The sequence below is a fragment of the Numenius arquata genome, chromosome 6 (genome assembly GCF_964106895.1).
Source record: "Numenius arquata chromosome 6, bNumArq3.hap1.1, whole genome shotgun sequence".
In the NCBI taxonomy this organism is placed as follows: domain Eukaryota; kingdom Metazoa; phylum Chordata; class Aves; order Charadriiformes; family Scolopacidae; genus Numenius; species Numenius arquata.
Window position 1 is genome coordinate 20,128,072 of NC_133581.1, and position 18,038 is coordinate 20,146,109.

The 18,038-nt window shown below is 38.7% G+C and overlaps 1 protein-coding gene across 1 annotated transcript; it reads left to right on the top strand.

The window, feature by feature from the left end:
- Positions 1-294: 294 nt before the first annotated feature.
- Positions 295-10,759, top strand: CYP2R1 (cytochrome P450 family 2 subfamily R member 1). The gene is made up of 5 exons (XM_074148851.1): positions 295-525; positions 4,073-4,214; positions 4,514-5,146; positions 8,493-8,822; positions 10,069-10,759. Exons 1-5 carry the CDS (start codon positions 295-297, stop codon positions 10,242-10,244), a joined length of 1,512 nt encoding a protein of 503 aa, XP_074004952.1. The 3' UTR covers positions 10,245-10,759.
- The last annotated feature ends 7,279 nt before the right edge of the window (positions 10,760-18,038 follow it).

Sequence of the window (18,038 nt, forward strand, 5' to 3'; positions counted from 1 at the left end):
AGACAAACCACGTGGGGACCGAGATACGTTTTCTGCTTCCCCCCAGGCCACCGGAGGCCAGCCCCTTCCCAGCGCCGGGCTCGGGCGGCGCAGACCCCGACCCCCGCGGCTCCGGCGGGCGCGCGACCCCCGGCCCGGCCCGGCCCGGCCAGGCTCCGCCGCTTCGCGCCGTTCCGCCCGCTCCTGACGCAGAGGGGCGGAGCCCCTGTGGGCCAATCAGCGCGGGGGGGTGCTGCCACCGCCCAATGAGAGCGGCGGGCCGGCGGCGGCAGGAGGAAGCGGCGGTGTGGGGCAATGTGGCCGGCGGCGGGCGGCCCGGGCGCGGCGGCGGCGGGCGGCGGCGCCTGTCTCCTGCTGCTGGCGGCGGTGCTGCTGGCGCTGGTGGTGCGGCAGCTGCTGAAACAGCGGCGGCCGCCCGGCTTCCCGCCCGGCCCCACGGGGCTGCCCCTGATCGGCAACATCCATGCCCTGGGCGCGGAGCAGCCGCACGTCTACATGCGGCGGCAGAGCCAGATCCACGGGCAGGTACCGCCGCTCCGGCGGCGTCTGCCGCTTCCCCGGGAGCGGGCTGGGCTGGGCTGGGCTGCCGGCGGGACAGCCTGGGGAAGAGGGAGCCGGGCGGGCTGTCCCCGTCCTGGCGGTCCCGGGGCTGCTGTGGCGCTCGGAGCCCCGCCGTCAGCGCGGGGAGCGGTCCCGCCGCCTGGCCCCGGCCCGGAGCGGCTGTCGGTGGCCGCGCCCTGGCGGGGAAAGAGCAGCACGGCGGGGGCGGTCGCCCCGGGTCACGCCGGCGCGGGGAGGAGGCAGCAGGGGCGGGGGCGGAGCACCCCCGCCGGCTAACGGGGGCAGCGGAAGGGGCCCGGTACCCGCTCGGTAACGGGGGCCGGAGAGCGAGACTCTGGGGCTGAAGAGTTTTTTTGGCAAAGCCGGTGCTGCGGTCCGCCCTTCCCCTGGGAGCAGGCACAGAGCGGCGGCAGAGAGGAGTTTCTCGCCTCTCTTAGGGCAGAGCTCCCGCTCTGGGTGGGCAGGGGCGGGGAGCAGCCCTCTGCTTCCCTGGCGTTACCTGTTGGGTTTTTGGTACGATATTCAAACTGGTGTCCTGCCGCAAATAGAAGTAACGCGCTTGTTTCACATCCAGAAATCTTGGACATGCCAAAAGGTCTTAAAATGAACAAAATTTTAACAACCAAATAGACACTTGGATAATCCAACGTTTTCACTGTAAATATCTTGCTTCAAAGGACCGTCAGTGGGTATTTAGAATATTTACTTACAATCAATTAGTATAACTAATATTGGTCCGGTCCAATACTTGGTCCAGTCCTGTTCAACATATTCATCAGCGACCTGGACGAGGGGACCGAGTGTATCCTCAGCAAGTTTGCTGATGACACCAAACTGGGAGGGGTGGCTGACACCCCGGAGGGCCGCGCTGCCATCCAGCGAGACCTGGACAGGCTGGAGAGCTGGGCAAGGAAGAACCTCATGAGGTTCAACAGGGAAAAGTGTAGGGTCCTGCACCTGGGGAAGAAGAATGTTAGGCACCAGTACAGGTTAGGTGTGGACCTGCTGGAGTCAAGTTCTGAAGAGAAAGATCTGGGGGTCCTGGTAGACAGAAAAATGACAATGAGCAAGCAGTGTGCTCTTGTGGCCAGGAAGGCCAACGGAATCCTGGGCTGCATAGGGAAGAGTGTGGCTAGTAGGTCAAGGGAAGTCATTCTCCCCCTCTACTCTGCACTGGTGAGGCCACAACTGGAATACTGCATCCAGTTCTGGGCTCCCCAATTCAAGAGGGATAGGGAACTACTGGAAAGAGTCCAGCGAAGGGCAACGAGGATGATTCAAGGATTGGAGCATCTCCCTTATGAAGAAAGGCTGAGAGAGCTGGGACTCTTTAGCCTGGAGAAGAGAAGGCTGAGGGGAGACCTTATCAATGCTTATAAGTATCTGAAGGGTGGGTTGAAGGAGGAGGGAGCCAGACTCTTTTCAGTGGTTGCCAGTGAGAGGATGAGGGGCAACGGGCACAAGCTGGAACATAGGAGGTTCCACTCAAATATGAGAAGAAACTTCTTTACGGTGAGGGTGACAGAGCCCTGGAACAGGCTGCCCAGGGAGGTTGTGGAGTCCCCTTCTCTGGAGATTTTCAAGACCCGCCTGGATGCAGTCCTGAGTAACATGCTCTGACATGCTCTGGGCAATCCTGCTTCGGCAGGGGAGTTGGACTAGATGATCTTTATGGTCCCTTCCAACTCTAAAAAATTCAGTGAAATTCAGTGAAATAACTATGTAAGAATGGATTTTTTTTTCATACTTTCTTGTATATCAGGTGTTTCTTTCAATCGACTAGTTTCAAGTAACTGATCTAGTCTTACGAGCTTCATAAAAATGAAGCCTAAACTAGATATAGGAGGGAAAGGCAGGCAGGTGTTAGCATTGGTAAGTGTGTATGTGTACGCATACATAACGCACCCAGCTTTTGGTGGCAGCGCCCTGGCCAGCCATTCAGTGTGCCTGTACATCTCCAGACTATTTATAACACCTGGAAAAATGTAAATGTGTTTCAAGCAAATAGACAAATAGAATGGAAATAGGAAGGAAAATGTGTCATCAAATAAACTAAGCTTTCTACTTGCCTTGAATGCTGTATGTAGTTTTAGTCACCTGCTGTCAGAAAGGGTCCCGCAGAATTTGAGGGAACTTGAGGATGGCAGATCAGGGTTTGGGAGGTTCTGCAAAAATACAATTAAAGGGATTTTTTTTTTTTTTTTAAATTACGTATGTCATAGGAAGAAAGATAAATAAGCAATGGTCAAAGTATACAAAACTCACAAATGGTTTGCAGAAATAGATCAGGATTGTTTTCTTGCCACATAAAAAAGAAGAGCCGTTGTAACAGTGAAACTATCAAGGTTGCTAAAACAAAATAGTTATAGAATCATTTAGGTTGGAAAAGACCATTAAGATCATAGAATCCAACTATATGGAAAGGGTTATAGAATTTCAATCTTTAGTTTAGCCTCAGTTTCAATTTTTAAAATTTCAGTTAAGATTTTAATTTTGTTTATCCTGTATGTACCTTCTGCAGGATGTATCACACCTTTCTCCAAAGCATCTAGTGCTGGCTACTTCTGGAAACAGGAGATGTGGCTATCTGGGCTATGCGATCATTTGTTGGCTGTCATCATGGCTCTCACTTATCATCTGCTGGTTCTTTGGGAGCCTGCGCAAAGTACTCTGGTGTCCAGCTTCAGAGATGGAGAGGACTGGGTGCAGCTTGGTGGTTTTCACAACTGACACCACTTCTGTGTCTGCCATTACTAAGTGACATGTTGGAAGTCTTCATGATATGACCTTGTAGCTTCACTCATAGTGCCCTTAATCAAATTAAGCTATTGGAATTAACCTTTACTAAGGCAGGGAGGAGGAGCAGATATGGTAGTAAAGCTTTCCTCCCTCCTGTGGAAATAGTCTCAGCAAATTAGGAAAGTAGACAATGTATGAACTTTATTTCTGGTTCTTATATAAAAACTATACCTATGTCTAGTAATATCTAGTTATATTATATACTTGCAAGTATATGCTTGTACTAATTACTACTTATACTACTAGTTATACTAGTATCTACTTATATCTACTAATGTTAAGGGACGTTACTTTTTTTTTTTTTGGAAAAATATGCATTGTCATACCAAATTCACATTTTTTTTAATGAATACATGAAAGCATCCCCAGTCCTTATTTTGGAGAGCTGGTCACTTTAGGTGCCCAGCAAATCACAGAACGTAGTGTAGGCTAATTTACTCTATCTTTTGACAGAGTAAATCATCTCACAACAGACTCTGCTGTGTAATGCCACAGTCGTGTCACCTCTAGTTACCTGTTATGCCCTACTGAAGTTTATTCAAGTCTGTATTTTGCATTGATGTGTAGTGTTCTTTCACTTTCTCATTACTTGTATTTACTTGTTTTCATTATTTGTTGTTAAGATTTGGTTTTACACCAATTTTGGTTTTTATTTTTGATTTTACAATTTTAATTATTTCCCTCCTCTCCGCCCCCCCCCCCCCCCCCAAAGATCTTCAGTCTTGATCTTGGAGGTATATCTGCTATTGTACTGAATGGCTATGATGCAGTAAAAGAATGCCTTGTTCATCAAAGTGAAATTTTTGCAGATAGACCGTCTCTTCCCTTGTTTAAGAAGCTGACAAACATGGGAGGTAAGTGCTAATGTCTTTTATATAAAAATGTCATGTTTGTCCAATAGATGTTTTTGTGATCACATGAAACTTGCTTTAGCTGTTTTCTCTACTTCTTTATCTCCTTTCATAAAATACTTCTTTAAAGATACTATTTGCAAAGGATTGTCACTCTTGGACTATGTTCCATAGTAAGATGTGTGTAATTTTTTGCCTCGTTTTTTTGTCTTGTTAACTAATTTTATTATCTTTTTATTTTATTATCTTGTGGGGGAAAAATAAAGCGTTGCATAAAATACTGTGTCAAAATATTTTTTCAGGCTTACTGAACAGTAAATATGGCAGAGGATGGACAGAACATCGCAAATTAGCTGTAAATACCTTTCGAATTTTTGGATATGGTCAAAGGTCCTTTGAGCACAAAATTTCAGAAGAATCTATGTTTTTTCTTGATGCCATTGATACATACAAAGGCAGACCATTTGATCTTAAGCACTTGATAACAAATGCTGTTTCAAACATTACTAATTTGATTATTTTTGGAGAACGTTTTACATATGAAGATACTGAATTTCAGCACATGATTGAGATTTTTAGTGAAAATATTGAATTAGCTGCTAGTGCTTCTGTATTTTTATATAATGCTTTTCCTTGGATTGGTATCTTGCCATTTGGGAAACACCAGCAGCTGTTTAAAAATGCAGCTGAAGTCTATGACTTTCTTCATGAGCTTATTGAACGTGCCTCTGAAAATAGAAAACCACAGTCACCTCGACATTTTGTAGATGCATATCTAGATGAGATGGATTGCAATGAAAATGATCCAGAATCTACATATTCAAGAGAAAACCTAATTTTCTCTGTTGGAGAACTCATCATAGCTGGCACAGAAACCACAACAAATGTTTTAAGATGGGCAGTGTTATTTATGGCACTTTATCCAAACATTCAAGGTAAGAACTTTGACATTTGAGGAACTGACACACTTTCCTATTGCAAATTTAAAATGCTTTTTGAAAGTGGTGCAGTTATCCACAGTTGTAACCAAAAAGGAAGGTCTGTAAATATTATTCTATTGTATCATTTATCAAATATACTATGGACAGATGTGAAAAGCTTATTTTATATGCAGGTGAAGAGTATATCAAAAGTCAAGTATGATGATAAAATTTTAGCATGTTATTTCGTAAATACATTTTTATGAAGCTTTAATAGTTTTAATAAAGTATTTTTAATATGTTTAAGTTTAGTGTTGTGATGCATTATATTGGTTGGTAGATGTACTAATCTATATAGTTTACAACTAGTAAGCAAATGCAAATAAATATGAAATTAATAAAAAAATTAAAAACATGAAAACATCAGCAAAACCGTAAATCAGGCTGTGGTTCAGTCTAGGTACAATTTCTTTATATCCTTAAGTGTGTCAGTTCACAATAGATTTATCTATTATAGACATTTATATTTATACTTTTGGAAGAACAAAAATAGAATTTAAAAATGAAAAGACAGCAATAGATGTTTGAATGTCAGCCCAGGCACTTTGTGTAGAAGTTTGGATCTTAGAAGTGAACAGTTACGTTTCTTGTTTTACTGCCTCCACTTAGCAATGGAAACCTTAGCAGTGCGTAGTTCAGCTTTCAGTATTTGGAGAACGAGCAGCTTAGATAACTTGGAAAGTTACTATTGATACTTTGGTCAAAGAATATTGGTGCAATGTCAATTTGGCGATCATCATCATTTCAGAATGGGGTTAACATCACTACCCGTAACTATAAGGCTCTTGAGATCTGAAGTTCTGCATAGATATCTTTATGTCTGAAAGATTATATTTTATTCTTATGGTAGTAGGTGCATGACTCTATACCTTCTGATTTTTCTCAGCTAGAACAATTTTTAATTTAAACTGGGTGGACAAAAATTAATTATTAGTTTAAAATTGGAGATCAAAATTTATATTTATGTTGAAGGTAAATACAGCTTTACTTGAAAACAATGAAAATCAAAATATGATGATAATATATGTCAAGACCTGACATGCCATAAACAGTGAAAATCATTCAGATTAAATAAAGAAGTTGATGCTGAAGCTCTTTTGTTGCGGCTATTATCATTATTTTTAAGTCCCATATTCACTGAGCTGCTTAAAATATTTGGCTAAGAAAGCAGAACCAAAGTTTGCTCAAATATCTCTTGAGAGCCATAACCTCTTACATACTTTCTTATTTTCATTTACTCAACTATTTTAGTTAGTTGATTAATTAATGGAACATGAGGAAACTGATTAAAGATTAAAAAATAGGAAAACTTTATTCTAGCATAGGATTAAATGCAGGTTCTAACAGGATTTGAGTTGCTATTTCTCTTAAGTATGTCCCTCAAAGTTGTTAAAATTATGTAGCTTCAGCTCAGTAAGTACAGCCAATAACTTTTTTTGTGGAAGCTTAAAATTGCAATTGCTATTTTTAACCAGTCAGCACATTTCAGACCATTTAAAACAAATGGGTTTAAAAAAAGCAAACGTTGCTTTTATGCTTCTGAGTTCCACTGATTCATCTGTGTACTTTACACAGTATAATAAGACAATCTACCAAAAAAGAAAAACATTTCATAAAATGAAAAAATTAGAATCTGATTTTATAGGTACTTCAGTTTAAGGAGGCATTTACAGCTATAAAAATGATTAGGGGACTAGAACATCTCTCTCATGAGGAAAGGCTGAGGTACGTGGGTCTTTTTAGCCTGGAGAAGACTGAGGGGAGATCTGATCAATGCCTATAAATACCTAAAGGGTGGGTGTCAAGAGGATGGGGCCAGCCTTTTCGAAGTGGTGCCCAGTGACAGCACAAGAGGTAACGGACACAAACTTGAACATAGGAAATTCCATCTAAACATGAGGAGGAACTTTACTTTGAGGATGGCAGAGCACTAGAACAGGCTGCCCGGAGACGTTGTGGAGTCTCCATCTCTGGAGGCGTTCAAAACCCGCCTGGACGCGTTCATGTGCAACCTGCTCTAGGTGGACCTGCTCTGGCAGGGGGTTGGACTAAATGATCTCCAGAGGTCCCTTCCAACCCCATATCATTCTGTGATTCTGTAATTAGTCAATACGATATATTTATGCTTTACGTTATATAAAAAGCCCAAATGCAAAAAAGTCCACTTAAATCAAAGTTTCTGATCAGTCTGTCCTGGCTCACGAACAATATTCATATCTTAATAGAGAAGGAATAAGGATGTTCTTGTGTTAATATCTGACCAAGGTACTGTTTTTCAATAAAGATCAAGAAAACTTTGAAGTTTTGTGTCTTTTATGTATTGGCTGATTTTGTAGGGATCCACTCACCTAAAACAAGGTCAGATCCTGCAATATCTTCAGTTTCTGAATTTGGATTCAAAATCAGTTAATCTGGATAAAAATAAAAAGTACCATTACCTTTCATTTATTTAGACTTTTTATGTCCAAATGCACCGATACACCACTGCATCACAGAATGTACTTTCACAAAGCTGCTTTTCACCTCTTTACTTTGACGTGAAACATTATCATGTCATGTTGAAAAACCTCGTGATTCTGGTAGAAGTTTTCTGCCATTGCCCAGATTTTCTTTATTGGTTCCACATGAATTGTGAAAGTCCAGCTTTGTTTTAGTTAGGAGCTGTTTGGCAGTTTCAACAAAGAGAGTGTATCAGGAAAAAAAAGAGGCAGTTTGAATGCCTTTGAGATTAATTAAATAACCCGTGAACTTAATCTTAAAAACAGCTTAAAAAAAAAACAGTGATTGAATTTGTTCCTTTTCGTTAAATTCAGACTCTTGTCCCTCTTAACTTGCACTGTATTGAATCAGATATTTTCAGCTTAAGAGTGAATGGTTTTACACTGTGACAATTCTAAAGAATCATATCAGAATTAGACAAGTTCAAGTGGCTGACTTGAGTGTTATCTGTGTTCACTCAAGTATTTAATGTACTTTATCTTTTCAGTCTTTCACTTGTTTCTTTAGTTTTGAAGAGCTCCAGAAGTAAAAATATACACAAGCAAAGAGAAGTATGTTAAAATACAATTTTACTGAGAATAATTACTTATTAAATGAAGATTTCTGGCATACATGCTAGTACTAATTCCTGCTAGCAGGATAAGGAATATAGAATCAAAATTTAAAAGCTTATAAGCTACTATATTTTAGATAAGATTTTCTATGTTTCAGTATCCTTTTAAAAGTATGTCTTTTATAGCTTAAATTAAAAGATAAATGATATTACAAAGTAACCATGAGCTTTTATTCCTGTTCCTAACAGGGCAAGTTCAAAAAGAAATCGATTTAGTCATTGGCCCAAACAAAATGCCTGCCTTAGAAGAGAAATGCAAAATGCCGTACACTGAGGCTGTTCTACACGAAGTTCTAAGATTCTGTAATATAGCTCCACTAGGTATTTTTCATGCGACTTCCAAAGATACCATTGTGCGTGGTTACTCTATTCCTGAAGGCACTACAGTCATTACAAACCTCTACTCAGTTCATTTTGATGAAAAATACTGGAGCAACCCAGAAGTGTTTTTTCCTGAGAGATTTTTGGACAGCAGCGGGCAGTTTGTCAAGAAAGAGGCATTTATTCCATTTTCTCTAGGTAAGAGTGACTCCTTCCACTGTTCCTTTTCATAAATCTAGAAATGTGTAACATATAAGTGTTGGAAATAAATCAGGAATGGATAGAATGATATAAAATATCCACGGTTCTGATGGAACAGCTATTTTAAAGATATTCAATGTAATGCACTCTGGACATAAAAGATATTATGCTAAAACATGTATGTAGATAAGCTCATTATATAAACTAACAAAAAAGCACAATATCTTTTTTGAAGAGTCTATACATTTTATGTCATTGCAGTACATAAGTGTTATTCATTTCACAATTAATAGTCATTTGCTGCTAAATTCATGACATACAGGGGATTTTCACAACCAGCTTTCAAATTTCGGCATTTGGATTAGCACTAGAAATTGCAGATTTTATTCAGAACTAGCTTGAGTGTCGGCATGTAGCACTGCATTCTGTCCTGAGAAAATATTCTGGCAGTCCTAAGTCATTATGGATTTGTCTTTTGATGTCTGTAGGAGGGGATAATTTACCTTACATATGACTATCAACCTAAAAATCAAGTGTTCTATTTAAGCTAATGGCCAGGGCTACCTCCACAGCCCATAGAAAGACAGTCTTGCGTGGAGGGTGACTTGGTTTACATAGGGATACTCTTTTTCCAAATAATAGAAGGACCCGAGGCAAGACAATTCCCTTGGAATAGATGCACAACATTCTAAATGGCCAAAGTTAGATTTGATGAGATCCATCTTTATCGTGTATTCTTTACGTTTCTTTTTGCCTGTTTGACCTTACTAGTTCCAGATGTTGTTATCCATTCATCTGTGTCTTCCACAACCACATTTACTCCCTCTAACTAGTCATACACGGAATGAGAACTATTATTTAAAGGCACTATCTAGACCTTTTTCATATCTTTCTACTTGCCAAGTTACAATAATTGCCAGATAATAATGATAGGCAGTAGATGTAATTACGAAATTCACCGTATACTTTTTTAAAAACATCTTCTGTCTCAATTGGCACTTCAAGATAAGATAAAGTAGCTAATAGCTTATCTAGATAAATTTGACAGAGTTAGTTACAATGGCATTTGTCTAGTGAGAGGGACAAATTCTTTAAAATCTGATTCTTGCCATAAATTACCACCTTCCTTACAGAAGAGGATAAGAATGGTCATTCTGATTCATTACAAGACCATTCTTATCGCTAGAGTGAAAATATAATTGAACACATTTGAAGTCTTTTCAAAACTTTTTTTTCAATCCAGGAAGAAGACATTGTCTTGGAGAACAACTAGCTCGAATGGAAATGTTTTTGTTTTTTACTTCATTGCTACAACGATTTCACCTGTGTTTTCCTCATGGCGTGATTCCAGATCTCAAACCAAGATTAGGCATGACATTACAACCACAGCCATACCTCATCTGTGCAGAAAGACGGTGAAGAGGAGGGTCTAGATTGTCAGGTGGAGGACAATGCTCCAAGGTGCAGCTGAGGATCCACTTTGCCTTCTATTTCTAATTGTGTTCATGTCAGGAGAACAAAAATTTAAAGGAATTGCAGATATAATTCTGACCATTTGTGCACAAGTTAATAGTTAAGTTTTTTTTTACTTGGTTTTCACAAAAAAAACTCAACCAAAAATGAGAAACACAACCTGTGTTTAAAGTTGATGTTTCCACTCCAGAAGTCTGTTTTGAATCTAACTTCTGATACAGTTTTTAAATATTTAATTACTTTACAAGCCATTTTACTTTGAAAGGGTATTTTTATAAACATGGAGAATATGGCTCAAAATGTTTATACTCAGATTCATCTGTAGAAATCTCATTTACATTATTCCAGCTAAGCTGTTCTTTATAATTTTCCATTAAAATTACATAGCTAAAAAGGTTTTAAAGGTATCTATTTAAATTTCTGTAACTCAGAATAAACTATCTTTTCCAGCCTTGACAAGCACATTGTCTGTTAAAGTATTTTAAGCCTCCCTTCTCCTTGCCCTGTCTTCCCATTTGGTCATAATTTTCTAATGCATCAGATAACTGTGTGAATTCACTTTTAAGATCTTTTATGTCTTGCTTCTCATTTAGTAACATATACAAAGTGTTCAATTATTGCCATCTCCTGACAATTACAGCAACCTTTTTTGCCAGTTTATTGCATTTCCAGACACGTCCTCCGTTGCCTCCTAATGCAAAGCATTATGTAATGATTAATCTCTGCCTAAGCAGTCTTGAAAAAGCAGTGGTTTTGTTACCAGAGTCACATGCAGCTATACTCCGAGTCACGAAAATAAGCTGCTCACAAGTCCAACCAGAGAAGGGACCTTTTTGGAAGTGGAATAGGGTGGGGAGAAACAGATTTTAAATGGATTTTAAGCACAAGTTTTAGGCGTACCAGCTACTCTTGACTTCTGCCAGCTTCATTTTTTGTTCTTGACAGCTCTTGCTTTATGGTTATTGGAAGATAAGTATATATGCATGCAGGCCCTACAGGAGAACCCGACAGTCTAAATATGGTATGTTCAGTCCCCAACATGTGGGGACAAGTGAGGCCTCAGAATAGGGTTCAGAACAGGACACTGAGCAAACGGCTGTTTAAGGACAGGATTGAATTAAGGACAGAGCTGACATAGCTCTTTATACAGCTTATGCTTCAACTTGGAAGTTCAAAGGCAGGAACTGGTGATTTTCTGCTGACTTGGCGTTTTCAGTTTTTACTAAACAGAAATACTTCCTTTCTTTTGAAACAGCAACAGAGAAAGATCAAACAGAGCTAATACCAGTCCACTTATATAATAGCCTATTGACTTAAGACACATCAGGTCTAAATTCAATTACTTACTCTGTCTGAGGGTAGTCAGACCCACATGTCCCACAGAGAGCATCTCAACACACATTCCTAGTGCTGTGAAGAGGGTGGGCAGGCTACTCCTCCTGCTGAATAACTGCCTTCCTGTAGAGAAGATTTAAGATTCAAAAACGAGAGGAAGGAGAGAAGCCTGATTGCATGGGGCACACCATGAAGCTATGAATAAATCATTCCTAAGATACTGGCAAACAGTGGGGCTTAGGAGTCATGATTGAGGCTTTTCTGGATACTTGCATAAGTATGTGTTGGGTGCTTGTGAAATGCTTAAGTAAAAATTGTGGAATCTACCAAATTTAGGTGCCTTCAGTATGAAGCAATCCCAATCAAAAGAGTTCAGTGCTACAGATCTGGATTTATGGTAATATCCCACCCTGTGCTCTTAGATCAGACAGCCAGTGTGTTGTTAGTATCTAGGCTTGCCTTCTGGGTTGCAAGAACTCTAGGACATCCTTTGGTTAAAATGCGATTCCAATAATTCTAATTGAAGTGGGGGGAGGATTAAAAAACAATAAATCAAAACCCGGTGTTTGCTGGGGCTATGCTCGAAATGCAGCTGGCCAGGGATAATTCCCTTTTGCTGAGGTATTTTGAGATCTAACTCCTGGGTAGTCTTTAATCCATTTAATGAGTCATATTGATTATATGTCATTCTGGTTTCTAAATCAAAACGCCTTATAAAAGCCTCAGAATATTAGTCCAAACTTTTACCATTATCTGCCAACTTACGGTCTGATTTAAGCAATCAAGTACATTTGACAAACTGGCTTTTCTATAAATCTGTATCTGTATTAGTTGTATTTACATGTTGCATTCTCTATCCACTTTCTCCCTATTTTGCCTCTGACAGAATTATCCTAATGGTCCAATTTAATAATTTGAAATACTGATATAATAATAGTTTTTCCAGTCCTCTGGCATTTCTCCATTGTATCAAGATTGATTAGTAATGAACATCAATAGCCAGCCAGATGTTCAGAATTTCCAGGTGATAGTTTTCTACAGCTGAAATAGCTAGCATAGCTGGCTTCTATTTAACATAGTTTGGGGATTAAATCTTGATATAATAACCAGTATACCTTTTTCTGGTTGTAGAATTTAAGGATAAAAAAAGACATTAAGTAATGTGTTGAGGTAAGATCATTCCCATTTGCAGAAGTTTTTCCTATCTGGCTTTAAGTGCTTTGGATTAAAACAACATGTCCAGATACTGATGGAAGCATTTCTTGAAATTTAAGTTGTAACCTCTCCTTTTCTGTATATTAATGCAATTTATTGAGCTCTTGGTTTTGCTATTTATTGGACTCTTGGTTTCACTGTTTTCTTAAGTTTTATTCCCTCCAGTATTTATAATTCTCTCATTTTTATCTTTTGCAGAGTTACCTCTTTCAATTCATACTGATAGTTTAGAACTGGAAGCACTGTTTCCACGTACAGGTGTATCACAACCACAACAAGAAACTTTCACTTACCTTCTCTATAACTCCACTGCCATTCCCAAAGGCAGTGAAAGACTTTTTGCTGTAAATATAGCTAAAAATGCATATTCAACTTGCCTTTGCTGCTTTCAATCCCTGTACAGTTTTGAATCATTCTTTTTTCTAGTTTGTCCTGGTAAAAAATCCACTTCAACTTTTTTCTCTGCTTCTTAACCCAGCCTCCTCTTAACAACCATTCTGTGTGCTTGTGGACTCATTCCCCTTCCTTCTTCCTACTGACAGCAAAATTGCTGAATAGATGTGCACGTCTCTCTTTTCCCCGCACCAGGTTTTCTTGCAAAGGAAATTTCAATGTACTCCAAGCGGGAGAACAATTCTGCAGCCACAATGTAGGCAGTATTGATGATAACTGTACTGCACAAGGATGATCTGACGTGCAGCAGGAATTTAGCATTGCCTCTATTCAGTGATAACTCAGCATCTTTCTCCATACGTTCCTTGCCTTTAACTAGACTTGACCAGAGCCTGAAGTGAAGTCACGGATCTTTCTGCTTTTTTTCTGGTGGTCCCTCCTTAAGCATCATCATTGCGCTTCCAATATAAGATCACTCTATTTTCTAGTAATGTTGCAGAAGTTATAAAATTGTAATCCTGAAAAGAATTCAGTTGATTTACATTCATTTCATACACTCGCGCTACAATCTATTAATTTCACAGGGTATGTTTTTGACCTCCTGTGGGCCAGATCCAATATCAATAGAAGGAAGGTCTTTCCTTCTGGACTCTGGCCTTTTTGGACATGTCCAAATATAAATTCAGATGTCTATGAGCCAATGACACAGAAAACAGGCATAAGATGAGGGAAATCTATATTGAAAAGCTGTAATTCTAAAAGAGCTTGGGATTCATAGTGGGTTGTTAGTTAAACATGAACTTTAACTGTGCGGCCAAAAGATCTTGTGCTGATAGAATATTGAGTGAGTATACAGAAGCTGTATTTGCATTTGGTGCTGGCACAAGCATCCCTTGAATACTGTATCCTGTTGTCTATAACTGAAGGAGCATTTTAAAAAATGGTAGTGTTCCTATAAAACCGTAAAAAAGACTATGTTTATAATATATACTCAGGATTGCTGCAAGATACTTCTACTGATTTATGAGCTTACCAAATAGTATGTCATCGTATCAGGGAAGCACCATGTCCAAGCTAACATACTTCCATTTCTAAATGATTTCTTATTTCAGACTTGGTGACACACTGGCACTGTTAGAAAATATTTGGGCAAGTTGGAGGCTCAAGCATGTCTCCAGAATATACACCACAGAAATGTACTGTAGAACATACTAGCTAGTGACACATTGAAGACAATTAATTTGCTTGGTTTACCAAGTGACTTGATTACAGTCTACAGCTACCTAATCAGAGAACAAGTTAATAAAAGATCTCTTCAGTTAGTAGACAAGAATATAAATAGAAGTCAAGGTGAAATATCTTTAAATTAGGAACCAGGTGAATATTATGAACAGCTTTAGATGAAGAATCAGGCATATAACTAGGAGTGAGGAGAGTTATTCCTGAATTGTTACAGAAATTTTAAAATCACTTATCAGACCTTTCTCCTGTGTGCTGGTTCTATTTGCACTGTCTTCAGCATGAGAAGTAAACAATGTAAGGTTACAGAAGTCCCTCCTGTCTCAATCACCAGCTTATAAAATTTACTGTTCTCTCTGAACTCCGAACTTCTGACAGCTGTTCAGGTGTTAAAGCAGCCTGAGCTCACACAGCAAGCACGTCTTTTCTTGATTTAGTATGTTGTTCTGCTACACAGAATTAGATTCTGAATCTAATGCTGATGCAGGCTGTCCAAACAGTGAAAATAAACTATCAATCTGCAATTTTTTTTAGCTTGAATTGAGCCTGTTCGTACAAGCACTAGTGAGTAGATGAGGTAGATGATGTCGTTAAGATAGCACATTCACCTGAAAAGTAGCAAGTTCAGAGAGAACACAATAAAAGACAGTCAAATCACTTTGAAAAAGGGGTGAAAATAGTGTTATGTAAATTTTGCAACAATGCATTGGATGGGAAAATATAAGGTTTAAGAAAAAACAGGGAAGAAAAAAAATCATAATGGTGAAGATGCCAGATTGGAATTTATCTTTGGGTAAGACAGATGGAATGATGGAAACACAAGATAACACAGCCAAGTACAGTGGACTATTCAGGAAAAGTTTGGAAGGTAAACTCTCAGTATAAATTGGTCTGTGAAGGTACAGACCTACACTTTCATAGCAGCTAGATGTCTGAGGTGTTTTTTTGGCACTGGCTCATAATTCAAACCCTTTGTCTAATCATGATCAAATTAAACTTCTGTTCTGGAAATACTATGCCTTATTCTGTCCTTTCATATGATACAATTTGAAGATCAGCAGATTCTTCCATTTCTAGATTATCCCTTTAGATATTTTTGAAGGCTGCCAGCTATCTCGATGTCAATGTGATTAGAATTAGGCAGAACCCATACTCAGAGTTGTCATTTCTTAGGAAGACTGCCAGACTTCAGGAGACATTACGTTTGTTACATTCTTCTGAATAAGTAACATTCCAAATAGATTAGATCCATTAAAATAATGGAGCATATCAGTAATGTGCGATCTAATTCAATAGTTTACTATTGCCGCAGCAGATGGCTGCTTGCCTAAAATTTTACATGTGATATATACCAGCCTATAGTAATATACCAGAAAACAGAATAAACTTACTATTTATTCCCTTGCTGTTTTCACGTGCTGACTTCCTTTTCTACATTCGTGCTAAAAATCTTAAAATAAATATTTTTAATTTGTATAAGGAATGACTTATCAGAAGCATGAAAAAAATACTACATCTAAACAAATAAGCTTTTTACATTACAGTTGATTTGTTAGGACGCTTAACCACGTTAGTCCCACTATTAACCTCTAGACAACAGGGTCCATGCTGTATGCCTCATGGACACTCTTATACCCTCCCTAAAGCGAGGGAATAAAGGATGGCTCAACTGTTCTTCAGGTCCTACACTAATATAGGTAATCCAGCTAGGGTTTCATACCAATAAAGAATGAAAGTTAGGTAATAGAATCACTATAGATAAAACATCTTAAAGAATTCCAGTTATTCTCAGGTAATTAAGTTTCATTTCTCCATATGCATCCCTGTTTAAGAAGTCCAAATGCCCTTTTTGTTCTCTTCAACTTGCACAATAAGCTCAGTTAAAATAATAATGCTGGTGAACATGCCTAATTTTTCCAGGAAAAACATAGCTACTGATGCCCCTTCTTGTGCCTATATAGCTTAGGAAGTTCATTTAATTGCTTTCTCTGGAAGCGTAGAAGTTGCTTTTTAAAGCCCCTCCAAGGCATCTTCAGATTCTTGTTCCACTGTATTTTATGTTGTATAGAGACATACGATTTCTCTCTCAAAGAATGTACAGTCTAAACTGTGACAGTATAGAGGGAAATGCAACATACCTTAATATCGCATTTACTTCATCACAAATTGTAGATAGTCTATAGAATATTCAAGTTCTTCATGTCATAATGAATGTCACTATTATATATTTGAAAAGAGACTGTAAGAATAATTCATTGTTGATTGCAATGAAACTCAGTGCTAAGGATAAAATTTATCTAACCCCCCCACTTGCTTAAACTAATCCTCTTTGTAAGCATCCAACACCTCCCAATGTCTTAAGTATGCACTTTCTTAAGATCTAGAGAGAACCACGTAGCTTGAAAAATATTTAAAATATAATAAGCTTTAGCAGACTAACTTTAGACAATCATATTTTTTTAAACATTTTGGCTACTGCATTTCCATTTATTCATAAGGAGACAACTAGAAAGAATCTTAACTCTGGCTGAGCTTTAAACATTGTTTTTTCAAAAGGATTCAAGATCTCTCCCTCAACAAATAAAAATACTGTTTCTGATGGGAGATGTATTGCCAATTAAACAGTCAGTAAACGAAAAGCTTTTAATATTCACTGAGACAGAGATTCACTTGACACATCTGATTCCTGTTGTTTGAATGTTATTATTTGACTATTTTCTATCATTGTGCACATTTTCTTATTGGTATTTACAGTGATCCACATCAGATCTCATCTCTAGTACTAGTATTTTAAAAATTGGTCCAGAAAGAATCTCAGTAAGTCATGCAGTTCACTCACCTGACCCAGTAATAACTGTTTTCTGAAAGCTGTTTTTCAGACTTTTTAGTTTTATTTTTAAAGACTGACTTAATACTCCAAGGCAATCTATTTCAGTGAGTCACAGCCCTCTCAATCCTCAGACAATTAACTATGTTGAGCCTGAATCTTTCCTCTTGCAATCTAAAGCTGTTACTTCTTGTCCTAAACAATGAAAACATTATTCTGATTACTTTGCTCTTTGATGCAGCCTTATTAACCATTTAAAATCTTAGAATATCTCACTTAAGTCTCTTTTTCTCTAGACTCAGAAAAAAACCTCATGAATTAATTTAATCTTTCTCCTTCTATTTAGGCCATGTCTTCCACATTTCTGGTCAGTCTTACTGGTCTGTACCGGAATTCTGCAATCTATCTAATGGACAGATACTTTTCTTTGGGTGTGAGACCTGAAATTAGAAACAGTATTTTTGTAATGCCTTATTTATGATGAATAGAAGAAAATTAGTACAAACTCATTCTCCAAGATAAATAGGAAGGCTTCTTCATTAATTTCTCTGACTGAAAGCTTAATTAATATATGAGTCAGATAAATTGGCAATACCACAGAGATTAATAAATTCTAGTAGGATGAACGTCATGATAAAATAAAGAGGGGTATACTAAGTTCATTTGAATGACCACAGATAGGAGCAAGTTTTCACATCTAACTGGCACAGGTGACAAAGTCTGCAGTCTGC